This window comes from Muntiacus reevesi, chromosome 7, assembly GCF_963930625.1.
Source record: "Muntiacus reevesi chromosome 7, mMunRee1.1, whole genome shotgun sequence".
Classification (NCBI taxonomy): domain Eukaryota; kingdom Metazoa; phylum Chordata; class Mammalia; order Artiodactyla; family Cervidae; genus Muntiacus; species Muntiacus reevesi.
The window spans coordinates 80,747,572-80,764,444 of NC_089255.1; the positions used below are offsets into that span (position 1 = coordinate 80,747,572).

The 16,873-nt window shown below is 51.4% G+C and overlaps 1 protein-coding gene across 13 annotated transcripts in view; it reads left to right on the plus strand.

Annotated features, from left to right (window-relative positions):
* RGS6 (regulator of G protein signaling 6) overlaps positions 1-16,873 on the plus strand; it is a 595,059-nt gene that overhangs the window by 560,646 nt on the left and 17,540 nt on the right. For 8 of the 13 annotated variants that reach the window (XM_065940384.1, XM_065940383.1, XM_065940387.1 and 5 more), the window contains 2 exons: positions 3,243-3,296; positions 15,645-15,711. The exons of 1 other annotated variant lie outside the window; for it this stretch is intronic. In XM_065940384.1, coding sequence (XP_065796456.1) covers positions 3,243-3,296; positions 15,645-15,711 — 121 coding nt within the window. The remainder of the gene's footprint in view (positions 1-3,242; positions 3,297-15,644; positions 15,712-16,873) is intronic. 4 more of the 13 variants (XM_065940393.1, XM_065940392.1, XR_010663895.1 and 1 more) reach the window with 3 other exon arrangements.

Genomic DNA, 16,873 nt, shown 5'->3' on the forward strand with positions numbered 1-16,873 from the left:
ACTGCAGGACTCGCGTGCCTCGCTGCTTAAGACCACGTGCACCCCTTTCTTCTCCCTCTCAGCCTCCTGGTGGCAGTCCCCTAGCCTGCGGTTGTCCAGCGGCACCCTCTCTGTCTGGCTGCCCCTCTTTCTGTGTGCTGTGACCTCATGGGCTGGGAGCCCGACTGTGTAACTGGCTGGTAACCACATCACTTCCTAGACTAGGAGAGCAGTTCTCTCCTGCTCATCTGCCCTTGGGTAGCCCTGAAGATATCCCTGCGAGTCTTAGAAAGAGAAGTAGATTTGGGGGGCACCCAGAATGTCCGAGACCCAGCTTTCTTGGCTTGCACCCTTTCTCATCATGTGTCACTCCTATGACGGGCAACGTGAAGCCCAGCTTCCAGCCAGCTCCCTGGCAGGAGGGTGGAGGTGGAGGGGCCCCGATGGAGTGGGCTGACATCCCCCCAAATAATGGTTCTGATACCCAGTTTTTCAAGAAAGGTGAAGACTTTTCGTATCGGCAGCCCAGATCTCAGGGGAGAAGGTCAAAATGAGCGTTCCTTATTTCCTGCAGTTCAAGACCCTGAACCGATCCCAGTGTGGGGAAATCATGGGCTTCCACAGTTGGGGTCACCAGGGCCTGTCCACATATGTGTCCACACATACAGAAGAAGCCAGAGGCCGTTCAGTCTCCTTGTGAGTCTGAGTGCAAAGAAAAAACACGCCCCTGCACAAGGAGTGGGACTGAGGTTCCTGTGGCCTCGAGTTCTCAGAAGCTTCACGGAGGAGCTCACTCAAGTGAGGCAGGAACAGATGGCCTGTCTGTGACAGATCACCAGTGAAATTTATTGGAATTTTCATCCCAGCCCTCTCAAGAGGTGTCCTCGGGGGTCGAAAGCTCTTGCCGGAGCCAATGCCCTTTCAATATTCAGGGGGTAGTTGTTCCTAAAATCAGTGACAAGCCTACCTTTTCTTCTGTTTCCCCTGAGCTCCAAGCATGAACTGGAGCTGTAACTCGGCACTTTCAGGTAGACCCAAAGTGTCTTTGGTTGCCAGGGGTGGGCTCACCATGAGATCTACACGTCCAGGTCATGATGGGATGTGAGCCATAGTCCCAGCTAAGAGGCGGGCTGTAAAGCAGCTTCACTTTTCTGCTCACAAAGTCCTGTGATGCACTGTGGGGGCACAGCCTGCCAATCCTTCCTCCGTAATCCATTCTCTATTCAAGTATCTTAGTCATTCTGATGAGCCAGGTCCTCAGGGGCAGGTGAGCTAGGCTTGGAGAACCCTTCCAGGACACTTTGAGGACCCCTCTAGGACCCCTCCAGCTTCCCTGATGGCTCAGACGGTAAAGAATCCACCTGCAGTGTGGGAGACCTGGGTTCAATCCCTGGGGTGGGAAGATCCCCTGGAGAGGAAATGGCATCCCACTCCAGTATTCTTGCCTGGAGAATCCCATGGACAGAGGAGCCTGGTGGGCTATAGCCCATGGGGTCTTCAAAGAGTCAGACACAACTAAGGGAATAAGCATAGCCAGGATGGGCCGGCTCCAAGGGCCTGTGCAAGGCAGAGGAAGCCAGATGAGTCAGGCTGATGGTCCCTCTGCGTGAGTGGCCACTCGATAGCCAGGGGATGAGAAGGATAGGCAAAGAATTCCTGCTATGGGGCCTAGGACCAGCCTGACTTGAGCCACATGGATGGCCCTCAAGTTGCCCACTGGATTGAAGCTGAGTGCTGCCATCCCCAAGTGCAGACTGGCTACGGTGCCAAGCCCAGCACATGTCCTTCAGTGCTGCATCTGAAGGACAAAGACCAGCCTGGCTCTGCGGCTGTGTGTCATCCGTGTTGCATTTTCCTCCTGCAGTATCCTCTCCGTCTTCAGCAACCAACCTAGGAGATAGGACATGACGGCCAAGGAAGCCATCTGATCTTGTCCCCAGTGACACACAGTGCCTGCCATTTTCCCCCTCGGCTTCCAGCACGTCCTGCAGACCCACAGACCCCTGGCTGCTTCTTCAGCTCTCTAACTTCCATTATTTGCTCTGTGTGTGTCTGTGAGTATGTGGTGTGTGCATATGAGGGTGTGTGTCTGTGAGTATGTGAGTCCATGTGAGTGTATGTGTCTACGAGTGTGTGTTCTGTGTGTCTGAGTATGTATGTCCATGTAAGAGTATGTGTCTGTGAGTGTGTGTGCATCTGTGAGTGTGTCCATGTGAGTGTATGTACTCTCCAGATTTCCCAGGCATGGATTCAGGACCCCGGAACTGGGCTCTAGGATAAACTAGCAGGTATTTGGGACATAATTCTTCCCACCTTGGAAAAGCAGGAAACTTGGGGAGAGGCTCAGGTACACACCACACCCCCTCCTCCTCCATAGAGGAGAGCTGCCTGGCCTGAGGAGTACACAAGGGCTTTGCCCCCTCTTCCTTCTGTGTGTGTTGTGGGGGGTGACAGGGAGGGGGTGCCCTCAGCTAAGACTCCCCAGGAGGCTCCTGAGCTGCCTGTCGCCTGCCCCCTGCTATGAGTAAACCTTGGAAGGGGTCACCTGCCGAGGTACCAGAAGAGTATTTTCTGTCCAGAATACTCCTTCTGAGACCCAAGACCTCTGTGGTTGCAAAAGACATGGGTGGAGAGAGCCTCCTTGATCTCAGGATACAGAAAGAGTGTCCTTAGAGGGCTGCAAGGATGTCCTGGAAGTTAGCAAACTTTCTGACTGGAAGATCTCAGAGAAAGTCCTAACCCAGACTCACGGAGGACTTGATGACCTCGCCTTGCCCACGGCCATTTCCTGACATCTCAGTGCATCCCCCCTGACACCCCGTTGGCCCTGGGAGCTGGTCTGGACTGTATCCCCAGTTGAGGCCCCCAATTGTTCCCTGCACAGGGGCTCGGCTGGTTGAAAGCAGTGATCAGGCAGCGCCCCACTGTTCCCAAGGGCCCGGCTCCCAGCCCCGTGGCTCCCGCTCCAGCCCGGAAACAAGATGAATGACTCTTCTAGAAGCAAACACCCCTCTCTCCTTGCTGCTCTGAGGAGGCAGCCCCATCTCTCCTGGGCTTCTGTTTCCTGTCTCTCCCACTGACTCCCGCATACAGCGCTGGCTGCTTCTCTCTTCCTGTTTTTTGTTTTGTTTCTGTTTTTTTCTCTGCCCTGTTTTGCTTTTGTTTTGGTTCATTAGCTGCCGTTGCTGCTGTTTAGGAACCATGTGTTATCTGAAGAATTTTTTTTTTCTGTATTTTTCTCCCTATCTTTTTTTCCCCTAAAGCCAGAAAGTGAGCAAGGTCGTAGAACTTCCTTAGAAAAGTTCACTCGCAGTGTGGTAAGTTCAGCTGGTTTTCTTTGGTTTTTTGGCTTTCTTTCCGTTTTTCTCGGTGGTGGTTGTCATTTCCTTCGGGAGGGGAGGGAGCCCAGTGCTCTTCCCTCCGCACACCCACCCGTGGTCTTCTGCGAGTGTCGGTGGCTTCTCTCCTAGGGACCAGTTTGCAAAAGACAAAAGGCCCAGCAGCTCCCCCTGCAGATGGGTGCACGGCCCCCCCACCCAGCCCCTGGCCCAACATTTGCTCTCATGTGCAAGGGGGCTTCCAGAAAGAAGGACCACTCCCGCCCCTGCCCTTGGGGCTGCTTGGTGGGTGCACCTTCTGCAGCAGCCCAGGGAGAAGGCTGTAGCTGGACCATGAAATAAATTGGCTCAGAACTGTAGCTCATCAAAAAAAAAAATCCAAATTTCCCCCTGGGATTCTGGCAGCCACGCGGGTGCGGGAGGTGAGCTGCTGCTGCTGCGCCGGTGGCTTTTGCGTGTGCAGGAGGCGGCCGTGATGCATGGGTTCTGGCGGTGAGGTCCGGCTAGTGTGTGTGCGTGTACGTGTGCGTGCGTGCGTGCGTGTGTGTGTGTGTGTGTGTGTGTTGGTGGCCTCTGCATGAGTTCCCATGTCCCTGACAGCCCCATGTTAGCCTCTGCATAGCGTGATAGGGCAGTAGCCACGGGGTGGCGTGGCCATGGTGGTTAGGTCTTCCCCGTGGTGCCCGGTGCAGATTCTGAACTGTGGTCTGTAGACAAACACAGACCCGTCTCCTTTTTCTGTCACGTTCTCTGTAAGATTGGGCTTTCCCAGGTGGCGCTAGTGGTAAAGAACCCACCTATCAATGCACGAGGCATTGGTAGGTTTGATCCCTGGGTCGGAAAGATCCCCTGGAGGAGGGCATGGCAACCCACTCCAGTATTCTTGCCTGGAGAATCCCATGGACAGAGGAGCCTGGCAGGTTATAGTCTATAGGGTCGCAAAGAGTCAGACACGACTAAAGCAACTTAGCATGCACACATACTCTGTAAGACTGAGGCATAGGGCTTGGTACACGGGAAGTAGCCAGTCCCCTTCTTTCCTGAAACCAGCTACTGAGTTCCTGCTAATCCTGTGTGATTAGTATCTTTATTTTATCCTTTTAACATAAATTCTAAGAATTCTGGGTGGGCAGCAACCTGGTTGTTTACCTGTCATAGCTAGATGAATCTTCGCTGAATTTAAACAGAGTTCTGAATTTGCTAGATGTCAGCTTCACAGCAACTCAAGTATTGGCAATTAAAATATGGGTGCTCTTCCCATCTCTTCTTTGGTCTTCTCTCTCTGTGGTCTTTCCTCATGAGAAATCAGAACTTGCAGAATGTCAGGCCTGTGATCCCCTGTTAGTCTTCATGGTTGGTTTGCCGCAGCCACATAGCTTCATGCACCAAGAAGCTGCCATGGGCTATTGGAGGCAAAGCCGTGGGAGTCCCTCCACCCCTGACGGCTGATAGAGAGTGCTGGGAACTCATTCCTCCCTCTCATCTGAGGCCTGGAGGCTGCAAGTGGAGAATGTTCAGGGGTTTTGTTGACAAGCCCAGAGTATATTGTGGAGAAAGCAAAACTCTTGCAACCTCGGGCAGGCCCTTCAGGTTGACCATGTGGGCTGAGGCTGTGAGAAGAAGCCTGGTCCTCAGATGAGGCATCCAGATCTCTCCAGGCTGCTTTTCATGAGAAGTGGGTGTTGGGAGAACAAACATGATCTCGATGAAGCTCTGCGAGCGAGAAGCATTTATTGACGTCCCTTCTTCCCAGAAGTGGTGTTGGTTCAGTGGTTCTCCAAGGTCTGTTAACAGTGTTTGGAATGAGAAAGCACCAGACACCTTCCAAGCATTTGAAGTGTGCACCTGGGAGAACTTAGGGAGATGTTTTCAGGGCCAGCTGAAGGAGAAAAATCTCCCAAACTCCTGAGACTTCTAGAATCTATATGAGAGAAAGCCCAACCTTCCAAACCAAAACATTCCTAAATTGCCTGCTATTTTTCTGTAAAGACTCTAAAGGGTCATGCATTCCGATTTTTTGTTTCCAGTAGCAGAAATAGAGATGAACTTGTTTTGATCCATCCATGCTGCTTGTAATCTTGGGATATCACCACTTGGGGTAACCAGACGAAGCTGAGTTTGAGGAAACGACCCACAGCTCCAGAGCAGTAGCAACTCTCAAAATACTTGAGGCTGGAACTCAAGAATGTGGTTTTCATAGCCCAGTATTCTAATCAAACAAAATTAACCAGTCAGCCAATATGTCTTGCAATTTGATAGCCATTTTCTGGATCTAATATACATAAAGTGCTTGATTTCTTTGAAAGAAGGTCTACATGAATATTTCATCTTCTGTATACTGTAAACTATAAAACCCAATGGAAGGCTAACACAACAGCATTCTCATGGTCCTGGGAAATACATGAAGAAAGACCATCCACATCATGGGAAAATGAGGGAGTGAAGCTGGGCAGTCCTTGGACCAGGGATGTGAGGCCAGCTGCCATTCAGGACTAACCGGTGACCGGAAATGTTGATCCAGATCGTTCATTATCTCAGTCAGCTAACTTCTTATCAAGACTGAATCGGGGTCCAACATTTCTCCCATGCAGTGCTCTTTCTTTTCTTGGTAAAGGAGGAACATTTGGAGAAAGCAAATTGTTTTTTCTAAGATTCCTGTATCATGATATGAAGGGATTATCTGTGGAAGGCCGCAAAGGCCCCCTTTGACATGGGATCCTAGAAAGGAGTTCAGTATGGTTCATAGAAGCTGCTAGAGCCATGCTAGTTTGAGTGCAGAAGGAGCCTTATGATCCCCAGCAGAGGCATTGTTTTTCACACGGCTCCTTTTAATGGAAGCTTCATTCTGAGTCATGCAGAACTTGAGTAGCGAGTAGCAAGTAGCAAATAGGGGTTATGCTGTGCCAAGGCACCGTGTACTTTGGTCACCCGGAGCCACAGAGCTTGCATAAAGACCTGCTTTTTGATAGGGCCAGCCCAAGTTCAGAAGCAAATATCACTCAAAGTCCAATGCATGGTGCAGCCAGCCCATAGTGCATCTTTATCCAGAGCAGAAAACAGGATCCTTCTGATGGGCCCAACCCCACAGATGCCCAGCTGGCCAAGCAAAGTGCAGCTGGATTTCAGCCCCTCCTTAACCCTCAGCTGCCCTTGTACAGTGGATGACTCACACCATCATACAGGGTGGCCCTGGTCACAAGAGCCCTGGGCCCAGGAAGAGCTGTGACACATAGCAGGTTCTTAAAGTGAGGGACTGGAGGCGGGGAGGTGCTCAGACATGGCCTCAGATCAGGTAAATGGAACCTCTTTCCCCCAGCTCTGTGCATTGGGAAGCGTCCTTTCACAGTGGCTATAAAATATGAAAGCCACAGTAGGAAGCTTCTATAGATTGTGTTTGCATTGCCTTCCATCTCCTCTTCATACTCTCTGGTTGGAGGTCCCAGGCATTGCTGCCTGGGGAGAGGAGGGTCTTCTTTAACTGAAGACTACTTCCCACTGCTCAGGATCAACCAGCCTGCCATTCTCTGCCATCTCCCCGGTTTTGCAGTCAACAGATGACCTCGAGGGTGTGAAGGGGGCCAGAGAGGAAAGATTGTCCATCTCCCTGCTCTCTCTTGGGCATGCTCATTCCTTCGGGGTCTACTGCAAAGCAAAGGCCAACCCTGACACAGAGGACAGAAGGATGTGTGGGAGGAAGACAAGAAGTAGCAAAGGACCATCAGCCAAGACTCAACAGCAGCAACTGGATTGTCCCTTTTCGGGTGGTGGCCGAAGCCATCTGGTGAGAACTCCAGAGGAGGAACTCTGAGGAAGAGAAGATAGAAAAAATCCTCTGCATCTTTGTACAAGGGACAGCACTTAACTTAGGAGAAGTGGCAGCCCCAAGGGACAGCGGCATCAGCCTCCCTGGACATCTTTCCCTGGGTGCTCAGCCGAAGCCCCAGCTGTCCTCTTGAGAGCCTCATCGGCTATAGCCTTAGGCTCCCGAGATGAACAAAGGAATGGCTGGTGCTGGAGGCCTCGGAGGACAGCAGAGGTGAGAACCAGGTGTTCATCCCTCTCCTAAGAAAACATCACAGTTGGGCTTTGCCGAGGGGCTCCTAGGAATTGAAGCAGCAAGGGCCGGGAGCTGAGGGAGTCTTGGCATGCACCAAGCGGCATCTCCATGACAAGCATTTCAGTCCTGCCTGCCAAGGAATGCAGCGGGGAAGTCAGATGGAGACCAGGAAGCCCTAGGAGCCAGCTGTCACCCGCCTTCCTTCTCCCTTTCCCCCTGCCCCGCCCAGAAGCCAAGGAAAAGTTCTTGAGAGTAACCTTCCCACACCTTCCGGGCAGCTCTGCAACCCCCAGCACGAGGCCCAGGTGTTGAACCGGAAGTGGAAGGCTGAGGCCCTCCAGGCAAGGCAGGGGGCAGGCAGCCAGGGTGATCAGCCTACCCACCTCCACCCACCCACACAGCAGCTCCTTCTCCCCGCCTGGAGGCTGTTTCCCCTCCCTCTCAGCATGTCAGGGCAGAGCCTTGGGCTCTGAAATGAGCTCTCAAACACCTAGACAGCAGAGCCCCTAGAGGGCCTTGACCTCAGTCACACAGATCCTTTCAGCAAGGAACGGTTGGCTTAAAATCTCTAGAGTTGATTTTGATTGCATACAGTCCTTGGGCCCCTTTGGGATGTCAGGGTCATAGGCTATCTAGTGCCAGCCTGCTCCCATCGGATCTTGGAGCCCTGAGATAGAGCAGCAGTGAGACCCGGGTCTGCCTAGAGATGTAGGTAGATTTCATAGCCATGCTTGGGAGGGAAACCATGAGCTGGTCTCTCCTGGGAAGTGAGGACTTCCCCTAGGACTCTGGGAAACTCCTCAGAGCCCTGCCCAGGTTCATTCCTGCTTCCAGCCCTAGCCTGCTAGCCGTGTGATGTCAGGCCCATTGCTAGCCCTCTCTGAGCCCTGGTTTTGTCCTGTGTACAATGGCACGGACTGGATCATCTCTAGGGCACTTTGCAGCTGGGACATTCTATGGGTCTGTGCTTCTCTCTGTCCTGAGATTTTCGAGTTGTGCTAATCATCCCTCAGAGTGAGAGAGGAGCCTGCCCAAAAAGTGGCTGCCCACCCTGGAGGATGGGAATTAAATCAAGGAGAGAACTGAGTTGGGTGTCCATTTAAAATCCTTTGACAAGGATTTGAGGATAAACACTGGCGGAACTGAGTGCGCAGCCCCCCTGACCCCGCAGGCTCCATCCCTCCATCGTTCGGGGCTCATTCCACACCTTGACCCCTGGAGGGCAGGGAGAGAGAGGTCACAAAGAGCAGGTTAAGCACCGCACACCCTGTCAACCATGCCGGTGCTGCAGTGCCCACCCTTCTGGGACGGATGCCCAGCAGGGTGTGTGTTGGGAGGTGGGGTGAAGTCAGTTGGGCAGAAAGGTGGGCCCCATGCAGGTACTGCCACGTCACCCTGGGCATGGGGCGGGGGCTTGGGAAAAAATGAAATATGAGCATCTGGGGACCTCAGCATCACGCTGCCACCCTCCTGCTATCACCTTTTCCAGGCCCCTGGAGACCTCTGGGCTGGCTGGCCACAGTCCTCTCGGAGATGCCCAGAAAGAGGTCACAAGAGGGCATGTTATCCTGGTCACAGTCAGCAGTAGGTTAAGTCTCCTCCAGTCCCTATTCCTCTCTCTCCATCTTGGGTCCAAGTGAAGTTTGAAAAACCATGTTTACTCTTTTAGTTTTGCAGCTAGAAAGGGAAAATGTAAAAGTCTGATTTTTGCAAACCAAAGCTAAAATGTTAAGATGGCCGAATCAGCTTGACTTGGCAGGATACAGAGAAGACAAAGAGATAAAATGGTTCTCCATGAGGGCCCTGGAGAAGGTCTTTCTGAAACCCTGGGGAAGGGAGAGATTTTTATTTATCAAAAAGGTCAGAGGTGGTCATTTTTGAGAAACCCAGCCCTAGACCCTGCCACTCCTCTGGGAAGGAGGAGCTCCCAGCTATTGTAGCCTACGGTTCATCTGTCAACCAAAAGCAGCCAAAAACACTCTCCCCGCGGAGTGCCCACTCGAGCAAAAATGCACCAGTGACTCAGCCCCCGGACACAGGGGAGAACTCGGCACTGCAAAACCGCTCCCTCCTCCTCCCTGTCCCCCACCCGGCCAGCTCCTGCCTTCCCCAGACCCCAGTGTGCCGAGCAGTCAAGTGAAAGACTCCTGTGAGGCAGAAAGGCACAGCTGTGTGTTTACAGCCACTGATTCCGATCCAAATCGCAGCCCTGCCAGTCTCCCGCAAGGCAGGCTGGGGGCACGCTGGGGATGGATGCGCCAGGCAGGAAGCTATTTCGGGAGCTGACCTGCAGCCCTTTGCCGTAACAGAGCCTTCCTTCCGCACCCCACCCCCCGACTCAGGAAAGACGTCCTTTTAGAAGGAGCTCCCCCTTGAGAAGCGGCTGATGGGTTGTGGGATTTCAGCCTGTTCCTTGTCACTTGTGCAGTCAGATTTCTGGCACCTGTCCCCAGGCAGCCACGCGAGGACGGCCCGGGGCTCCCATCTGTCCAGTGAGAAGGCAGAGGATGAAGGTGACCGATGGCAGGGCGCTTGGCGGAATGAGCAGCAGGGAGGGCAGGCCTGAGTGGGGGACGGGATACCCGCTTCTGCCCAGGACAGAATCTGCCTCGGACCTGCCAGGGGAGATGTGGCACCACACAGGGGCAGGAGAGAAACCTCCAGGCACTAGCCAGGCTTTGGAATAGCAGGAACCTAGGAAGCAGACCAGACTGCCAATGTCAGGGTCAGGGAGAAGAGACCCAACTCTGCTTGTGTCCAAACCGGAGGGTTGGAAGTCAGAGTGCTCAAGGGCTAAGGACTTGGAAGGCTGAGAAGTAAGATGGCCGTGGCATTCCTCCAAAATGAGCTCCTGGTGAAAAGCAACGTGGGAGTCTTCCCTGTTCGTAAGCAGCAAATGAGTACTTTGGTTCTAACTGAGTTTGGGAAGCACTGTATTCTGGAAGAAAGGCAGGATACAAATCCGTAGGAAGGAGCAATCCCTAGAACATTGCAATGAAGCGGAATGCTAACTGGGACACCACAGGGGAGCTGAAAAGAGCTTGGAGCAGTGGAATCTTCAGTTCAGTGATATTACCCGAAGGCTTAGGAGAGAAAGACCCTGGAGTATTTGTTTTTGGGGTCTCCAGTGGATGGGATGGTAGGATGGGGTGGGGCGTGTATAGCTACCCCAGCAGTGCCAGCATCCAGATGGCTGGTGAATTCGTAGATCTATGTCCATGGGACATGAAATTTCTGATTGTGGCCACAAGAGTCCAGCCACAGCCCTGTCTAGTCCAATATCCTTTTTGATGACTCAGATGAAGAGACAAACATGCCAATCACATTCAAAGACACACACCTAGAATGTGTTGCTCATTTGACAGGTAGTATGGTCTGTCATGTTAAGACCATCTCCTTCAGGTAGAATGATGGGTCCAAACAACCAGGTATAATTTAACCAGATAAAATTTATGATAAAAAAACATTCAGTCTCACAACTACAGGATGACATTCCTAGCCTTCACTGTAATTCAAGTTTTAAAAACTCGGGGGGTTCTAGTTGATTGCAAGCTTGATAGAAGTAAAAGTGGGAGGCAGTCACTTTTTTTTTTTAAGTATCTTTAGGTTGTAATAACAAAATGGAGCAGTCAGAAGTGCTTCGTTGCTCTAGACTGTGTTGACTCTTGTTTCCAAGTCCTCTCATTTTATCAGGAACTTCAACAAACTAGAGAAAATTTGGAAAAGAATAGCTGGGGACTCTGGAAGCCCAGTCAGATGAAACTGAAGTAGATAAACATGTCCTGCCCTGGCGCTAGTGGTAAAGAACCTACAGGAGATATAAGAGATGCAGATTCGATCTCTGGTTGAGGAAGATCCCCTGGAGGAGGGCATGACAATTCACCCCAGTATTCTTGCCTGGGAAATCCTGTGGACAGAAGAGCCTGGTGGGCTACAGTCCATGGGGTCACAAAGAGTCGGACATGACTAAAGAAACTTAGCGCGCATGCAAGGAGATTCAGAAACCATCAGGAACTATATGTGGGCTTGTCTCCCAGAGTGAGAGGACAGTTCTAGATTGTTCCAGACAAAGCTAAAACAAATGGATAGAAGACATGGGCAGGATCACTCTACTAAGAATATTCTAACAGTGTCAACTTCCCAGGGTTGGAATATGTCACCTCAAGGAACAGGGAGCTCCCTGGAAACATTCAGATGTTGAATGGCCAGGGATATTGTAGAGCAATTTTCTATACTGGATTCCACCCACCTCCTCCAAGGAGAATCCTCAGATGCACTAAATATTTATGAAATATTGCATGTTATCATAAGTTTATAAATAAACTATGGGAAAGGAGAACAGATCAAATGGAGTGAGTTAGCTGAGACTGGAGAAGGATCCAGATGAGTCAGGTTTGACTCTACCTTGAAGGGAAAAAAAGAAGCTAGATTATGATAAAGTCAGAGCAAGACCACTGTCAAGAAGTGGAATTGCTGCCCTTCAAGCAATTGCAATTCAAGCAAGGCAACATCATCCTTGCCTTTTGTTTTTGGTTTTTTAAGCCAATCACTGCTTCTGCAACTAAGCCCGGGGCAACAGGGTTTTCTCCTTGAATGCCTGGGAGGAGATTAGTGACCAGAGGACACTCATACCCATGGGCTCAGGGAGGCTGAGCGCAGCCGGTGGGTTCCCTGGCTCTGCACTGGAGAAAGCTTGGCCTGATATCATTGCCATCCAGAAAGGGTATTTTGTTGAGAGCAGAGAAGATGATCGAGCCAGTTGCCTTTACCCGATAGGACTTGCTGGTTCCAGGTGGACAAGTTGGCACCCAACTTTCTCAGCTGGGCCAAGAGCAGCACACACCCCCTGAGACCTTAGACCAAAGGGAAATTGTGCTCATGGGCCCCCTCCTCCTGGGCCCTGCTGTAAGCACTCATCTTCAGCCCAACTCAGGGGAAGGGGTGAGCTCCCCTGTCACATTCTTTCCGGCTGTCCTGAGGACCAACCTGATTGCAAATGACACTCCCTCCTCTCCCAGGCTTTGCCAAGGCTGCTTTCACCTCATCATGGAATTGTATAATTATGGTGATTACAGCTTATGGCTTTTTCCTCTCCTCATCTTTTGCTTTCAGATTCTTTGAGGTCTCTCATTAAACATGGCAATCCTGATAAAGTCAGCAAAGTTTTAATAAGATACATTTTGAAGCTAAAGAAAGCCCAGTCAGAGTTGATTGTTACTGTGTCCCCTCATGCTGCTGCTGCTGCTCAGTCACTTCAGTCGTGTCTGACTCTGTGCGATCCCATAGACGGCAGCTCACCAGGCTCCTCTGTCCCTGGGATTCTCCAGGCAAGAACACTGGAGTGGGTTGCCATTTCCTTCTCCAATGCATGCATGCAGGCTAAGTCTCTTCAGTTGTGTCCAACTCTGTGCAACCCTGTGAACACCAGCCCACCAGGCTCCTCTGTCCACAGGATTCTCCAGGCAAGAATACTGAAGTGGGTTGCCATTTCCTTCTCCCATGTCCCCTCATAACAGGCCTTTAAAACTCTGTTGTGGGTGATTAATGCCTGGATATCAGAGGTAGGGGAGAGAGAGATATGGAGGTCTAGGAGAGGTGTCTATACTTTTTCACAGGATTGGAGAATGGTTTTACTCCCTGCCCCTGGCCTTCCTCATTTACACCAAGAGCATGGTGCATCTGAATCCCCACCCGTAATGGAAAAAGACGGACTGTCAAGTAAGGATAGAGGGCCTGGCATTTACATCATAGCAGGTTAAGTTGGGAAATAGACATGGAGCTGTTGACACAAAACTCAATCAAACCTTAGGAGCTGCAGCAAAAGTAAAGGGGAACTTCTGGTGGATTATCTGTCCTCGACAATGCTGGAAGGTTCTGAATATGTAATGGATCCAATCATTAGCCTTTGAGAATGGTCACCATCCTGTGGTCATATCCTCAAGGATGGTTTCCTTGGTAATGACAGCTTCAGAGCCCATCATTTGCTGGCCCTCAATCACAGCTTTGCTGAACTGTTTCTAGATGTGCAGGATGTTAGGAGAAGGATCACCAGGAAGGCATGTGGTGGAGGTGGGGGAGAGACAGGGTGGCCACCAGAGTCCCCAGCTTGCCCTTCAACAGCTTGGTGCAGGTGTGATGTCCGAGTCCCCTTTATTTCCATCCTCCCCAGGACTGCGTGGAGAACTACACAGCGAGGTGCATCCTGCCCTGGCAGGAGTCTCTTTTGAGAGGCTTCAACTGTCCCCTGGGAGCTGACCGCCCTGAACATCGCACAGCTCTTTAGCCAGCTGGTAGTTGGCTCTCTGGGATATGACTGAGTAGCACCAACCATCTGGGGTTAAATGCTGTTGAAAACCTGGCAGTGATATTCCCCCAACTGCATTCTCATCCCCTACTGAAGATGACCTGCAGGCTCTGCCCCCAAGAACAACGTCCCTTTAGTGCCCACCAGAATGTAGAGAGTGGGCTCGAGGTGGGGGCTGGGCAGCCCCAGTTGAATTCTATTTCTCCACCTGGAGTTGGGATAAGACCCCAGGCAAGATGCTCACTTGACCAAGGCGTACAGTGACGCCTGCTGCCTGGGGTGGATGTTGTCCCTAAATGAGGGCATGGCAAAAACAGCTACCATGTCTTGGGTGCTCACGGTATCACGCTGTTGGCATCCGTGTTGTGCGGATCTTGGCCCGAGAGGGACTTAGGTTCTCCTTCAGCTCCACCCCTTAACTCTGACTCAGGCAGCGCCTCCAAGCCTAGATTTCTGCATCTTGTGAAAGGGAGATAAAAGGAAATGGTTAAGGACTTCCCTGGTGGGTCAGTGGTTAAGGCTCAGCCTTCCAATGCAAGGGGTGTGGATTTGATCCCTAGTTGGAGAACTAAGGTCCCACATGCTATATAGGCAGTGGCCAAATTAAAAAAGAAAAAAAGAATAAGTGATTAGGAGGGAAAAAATACACAAGATGCTTAGCATAGTGTTTGCAGTATATAAGTTCAAGCATAACTCTTTGTATTATTATTTTGTGTTATGATGATATTACCTGCAGCCCACACTTAGCTCTTATTCTTTATCTGATTTCCAACAGTGTTCTGTGAAGTAGGTATTACTGTATTTATTTAGCAGTTGAGGATGAGACACAGATATCTCAAATACGACAGTGTGTGCAAAGCACATTCATTTATTAGAGCAACCAACTCATGACCCTACTCAGTAAATGGTAGCTATTATTACTGTCTTATTTTTAAAGTCAACTCAGAGAGCTGGTTTCGCTGCTTTCCCTCAGAATGGAGGGACTGTGGTACCAAGCAGACCGGCTTCTGTCCTGTGATCTATTGCCCAGGGCCCCTTTGCTCTTCCCAGGAAGCTCTAGGACCTGGGGGCTTGTAGCAGCATGGTGCCAGGACATGGGGAGGGCCACCAAGGAAACACTGCCTATGTTGCCAGGATCTGGCATTTGCTCCCGTCCCCTGAGGTGCAGGCCCCTAATAAGCCTCCTGCTTCCAGTCCCAGATCAAAGCTAGTTCTTCCCTAGCAGAGCATGAAGTCCAGCTCTCCAGAGGTAGAGAACGCTCCCTACATGGCAGAGCCTCATTCCCAGAAACCCTCGCCTGGCCGCTGCCTGCCTGCCTGGAGCGGCCCTGAGCAGTGCAGCCTCCCCAAGGCCCGTTGCTTCCAATGCCAGATAAACAGAGGCTTCTCTTTTTTAAGCACTGTACTACAAAGAGGGGTTGTCAGAGGAGTCAGGACCAAGTGGCTTTGAAATCCAGGGATGCTTCGAAATCCCTCATAAACCAGCCCTCTGGGGTGCACGCCGCCCCTGCTTGTAGCATAGACAGAAACAGAAGCCATTTTCTCTGACACGAATGGCTTTGTCCTGGGGAAAGTCGGGTTTATAGATGTCTCTTAAGGTAAATGCTTTGGATGGGCATCTTAGGAGTCTGAGGTAAAGCTCTACAGCCAAACACGTGGTTGCTTATGAACCTTGCACGAGACGCCCTTGTAAGTGCCTGTGGTGAAACACGCTCCCGGACGTGTGCACGGCCGCGTGCGCTGATGCATGTGCTGCCCGCCCGCTGCACGCTTCCGTGTCCTGTGTATGGTGCGTGCGGCACATTCTCAGCATCTGCATGTGCCTCCGCGCGTGGACCGCCTCCCCGCTGCTGCTGCTGCTGCGGGCTGCACGTCTGGGCAGGGGCTCCCCTAAAGCCACCGGTCTTCACGGTTTCAGCTGGATAAGTTGTTCTTCACTTCCCTTCCTAAAAACACAATTGCCTAGTGCTGCTGGCGCAGAGTCAGAATGGCCGCTGCATTTCACCCCCGAGGCGGCTTCCTTCCAGCAGTGGGTGAGTGATCCCGGCGTCCGCACGCTCTAACCTTCCTTGGGGGCCTTCGGCAACAGAAGGTGTTCCCAAAACTGGAAGAGATGATCTGTGTGTCCATGGCCTCATCTCCACCCACCCCTCCTGTTCTTGAGCCCTAGTTCCATGGACAGTCAGAGGCATCCTTTTTTTTATGTCCCCCCCCCCTTTTTTTTAACACCCATGGTTTTTTGTTGTTTTGTTTTGTTTTTTCTTCCTGAGAAGCAAGAAGCCAAGAGGTCCAGAAGCAGCAGGGAGATGAGCCTGTTGTCCCAGAGGCAATGTTCAAATAATGTCTTTGGATACTAATCCTGTCACTCATTCCTGGGCCCCTAGAAGAAATGCCCACTACCTTTGAAGATGCTTTTAAATCCTACAGCAGCATCCTTGAGCTTAGTCCGCCCCTTACAGCTTCCATTACTCTTCACCTGTGGCCCAGGGCCAAGTCCTGTGGGAAACGGGAAAATCTCACTTTTGTACCTGCTAGACCACCAGGGGAGAAGAGGATTAAGGAACCAACCCATCCCCTGTCCAGCATTGCAGGGACATGTGAAAAGTGTTCAGAGGAAAGTAAGAAGGTTCCCGGTGGCTAGGAATTCCATCAACCCAGAGATGTCTTGAAAAATGCTGCTTGACCTGTCCCCTGCTACACTTTTTCAGATTAGGAATACCTGTCTGATAAATGCCCACCTAATTGCATTCCTGATAGTAGGGAGGAGAGAGAAATGAGTCAACTCTCTTTGCGTATGCTTCTTAAATGAACCTGGACAGCCCTGGAAAGATGATGCTTTGGGGTGGTGGGAGACAGTCAGCATGTTGACCACCTCTGCCTTTGAAACCCTGCCTTGGCAGCTGGCTTAACCAAAGGCCCCAACCCATGGATGTGTTCTGGGTGAACATGATCAGAGGAGATGAGAGGTGCCGTTAGGAAGGTGGGGTTGGTGTCCTCATGGGTCCTGAGAAGAATCACATGCTGCCCAGCCAGTGACCCCACCTACTGTATCGTCCACTAAACTTCAGCAGCCCTCTCCCCTGTGGCCATAGTCGAGGGTCACTTGAACTTCCTAGTTGGGAAAAAAGTAGAATCAAGTTGTTGCCAATAGCAACTGAGCCATGTCCCTGTTTCCTTGAGTCTTTTGGCCCTTGT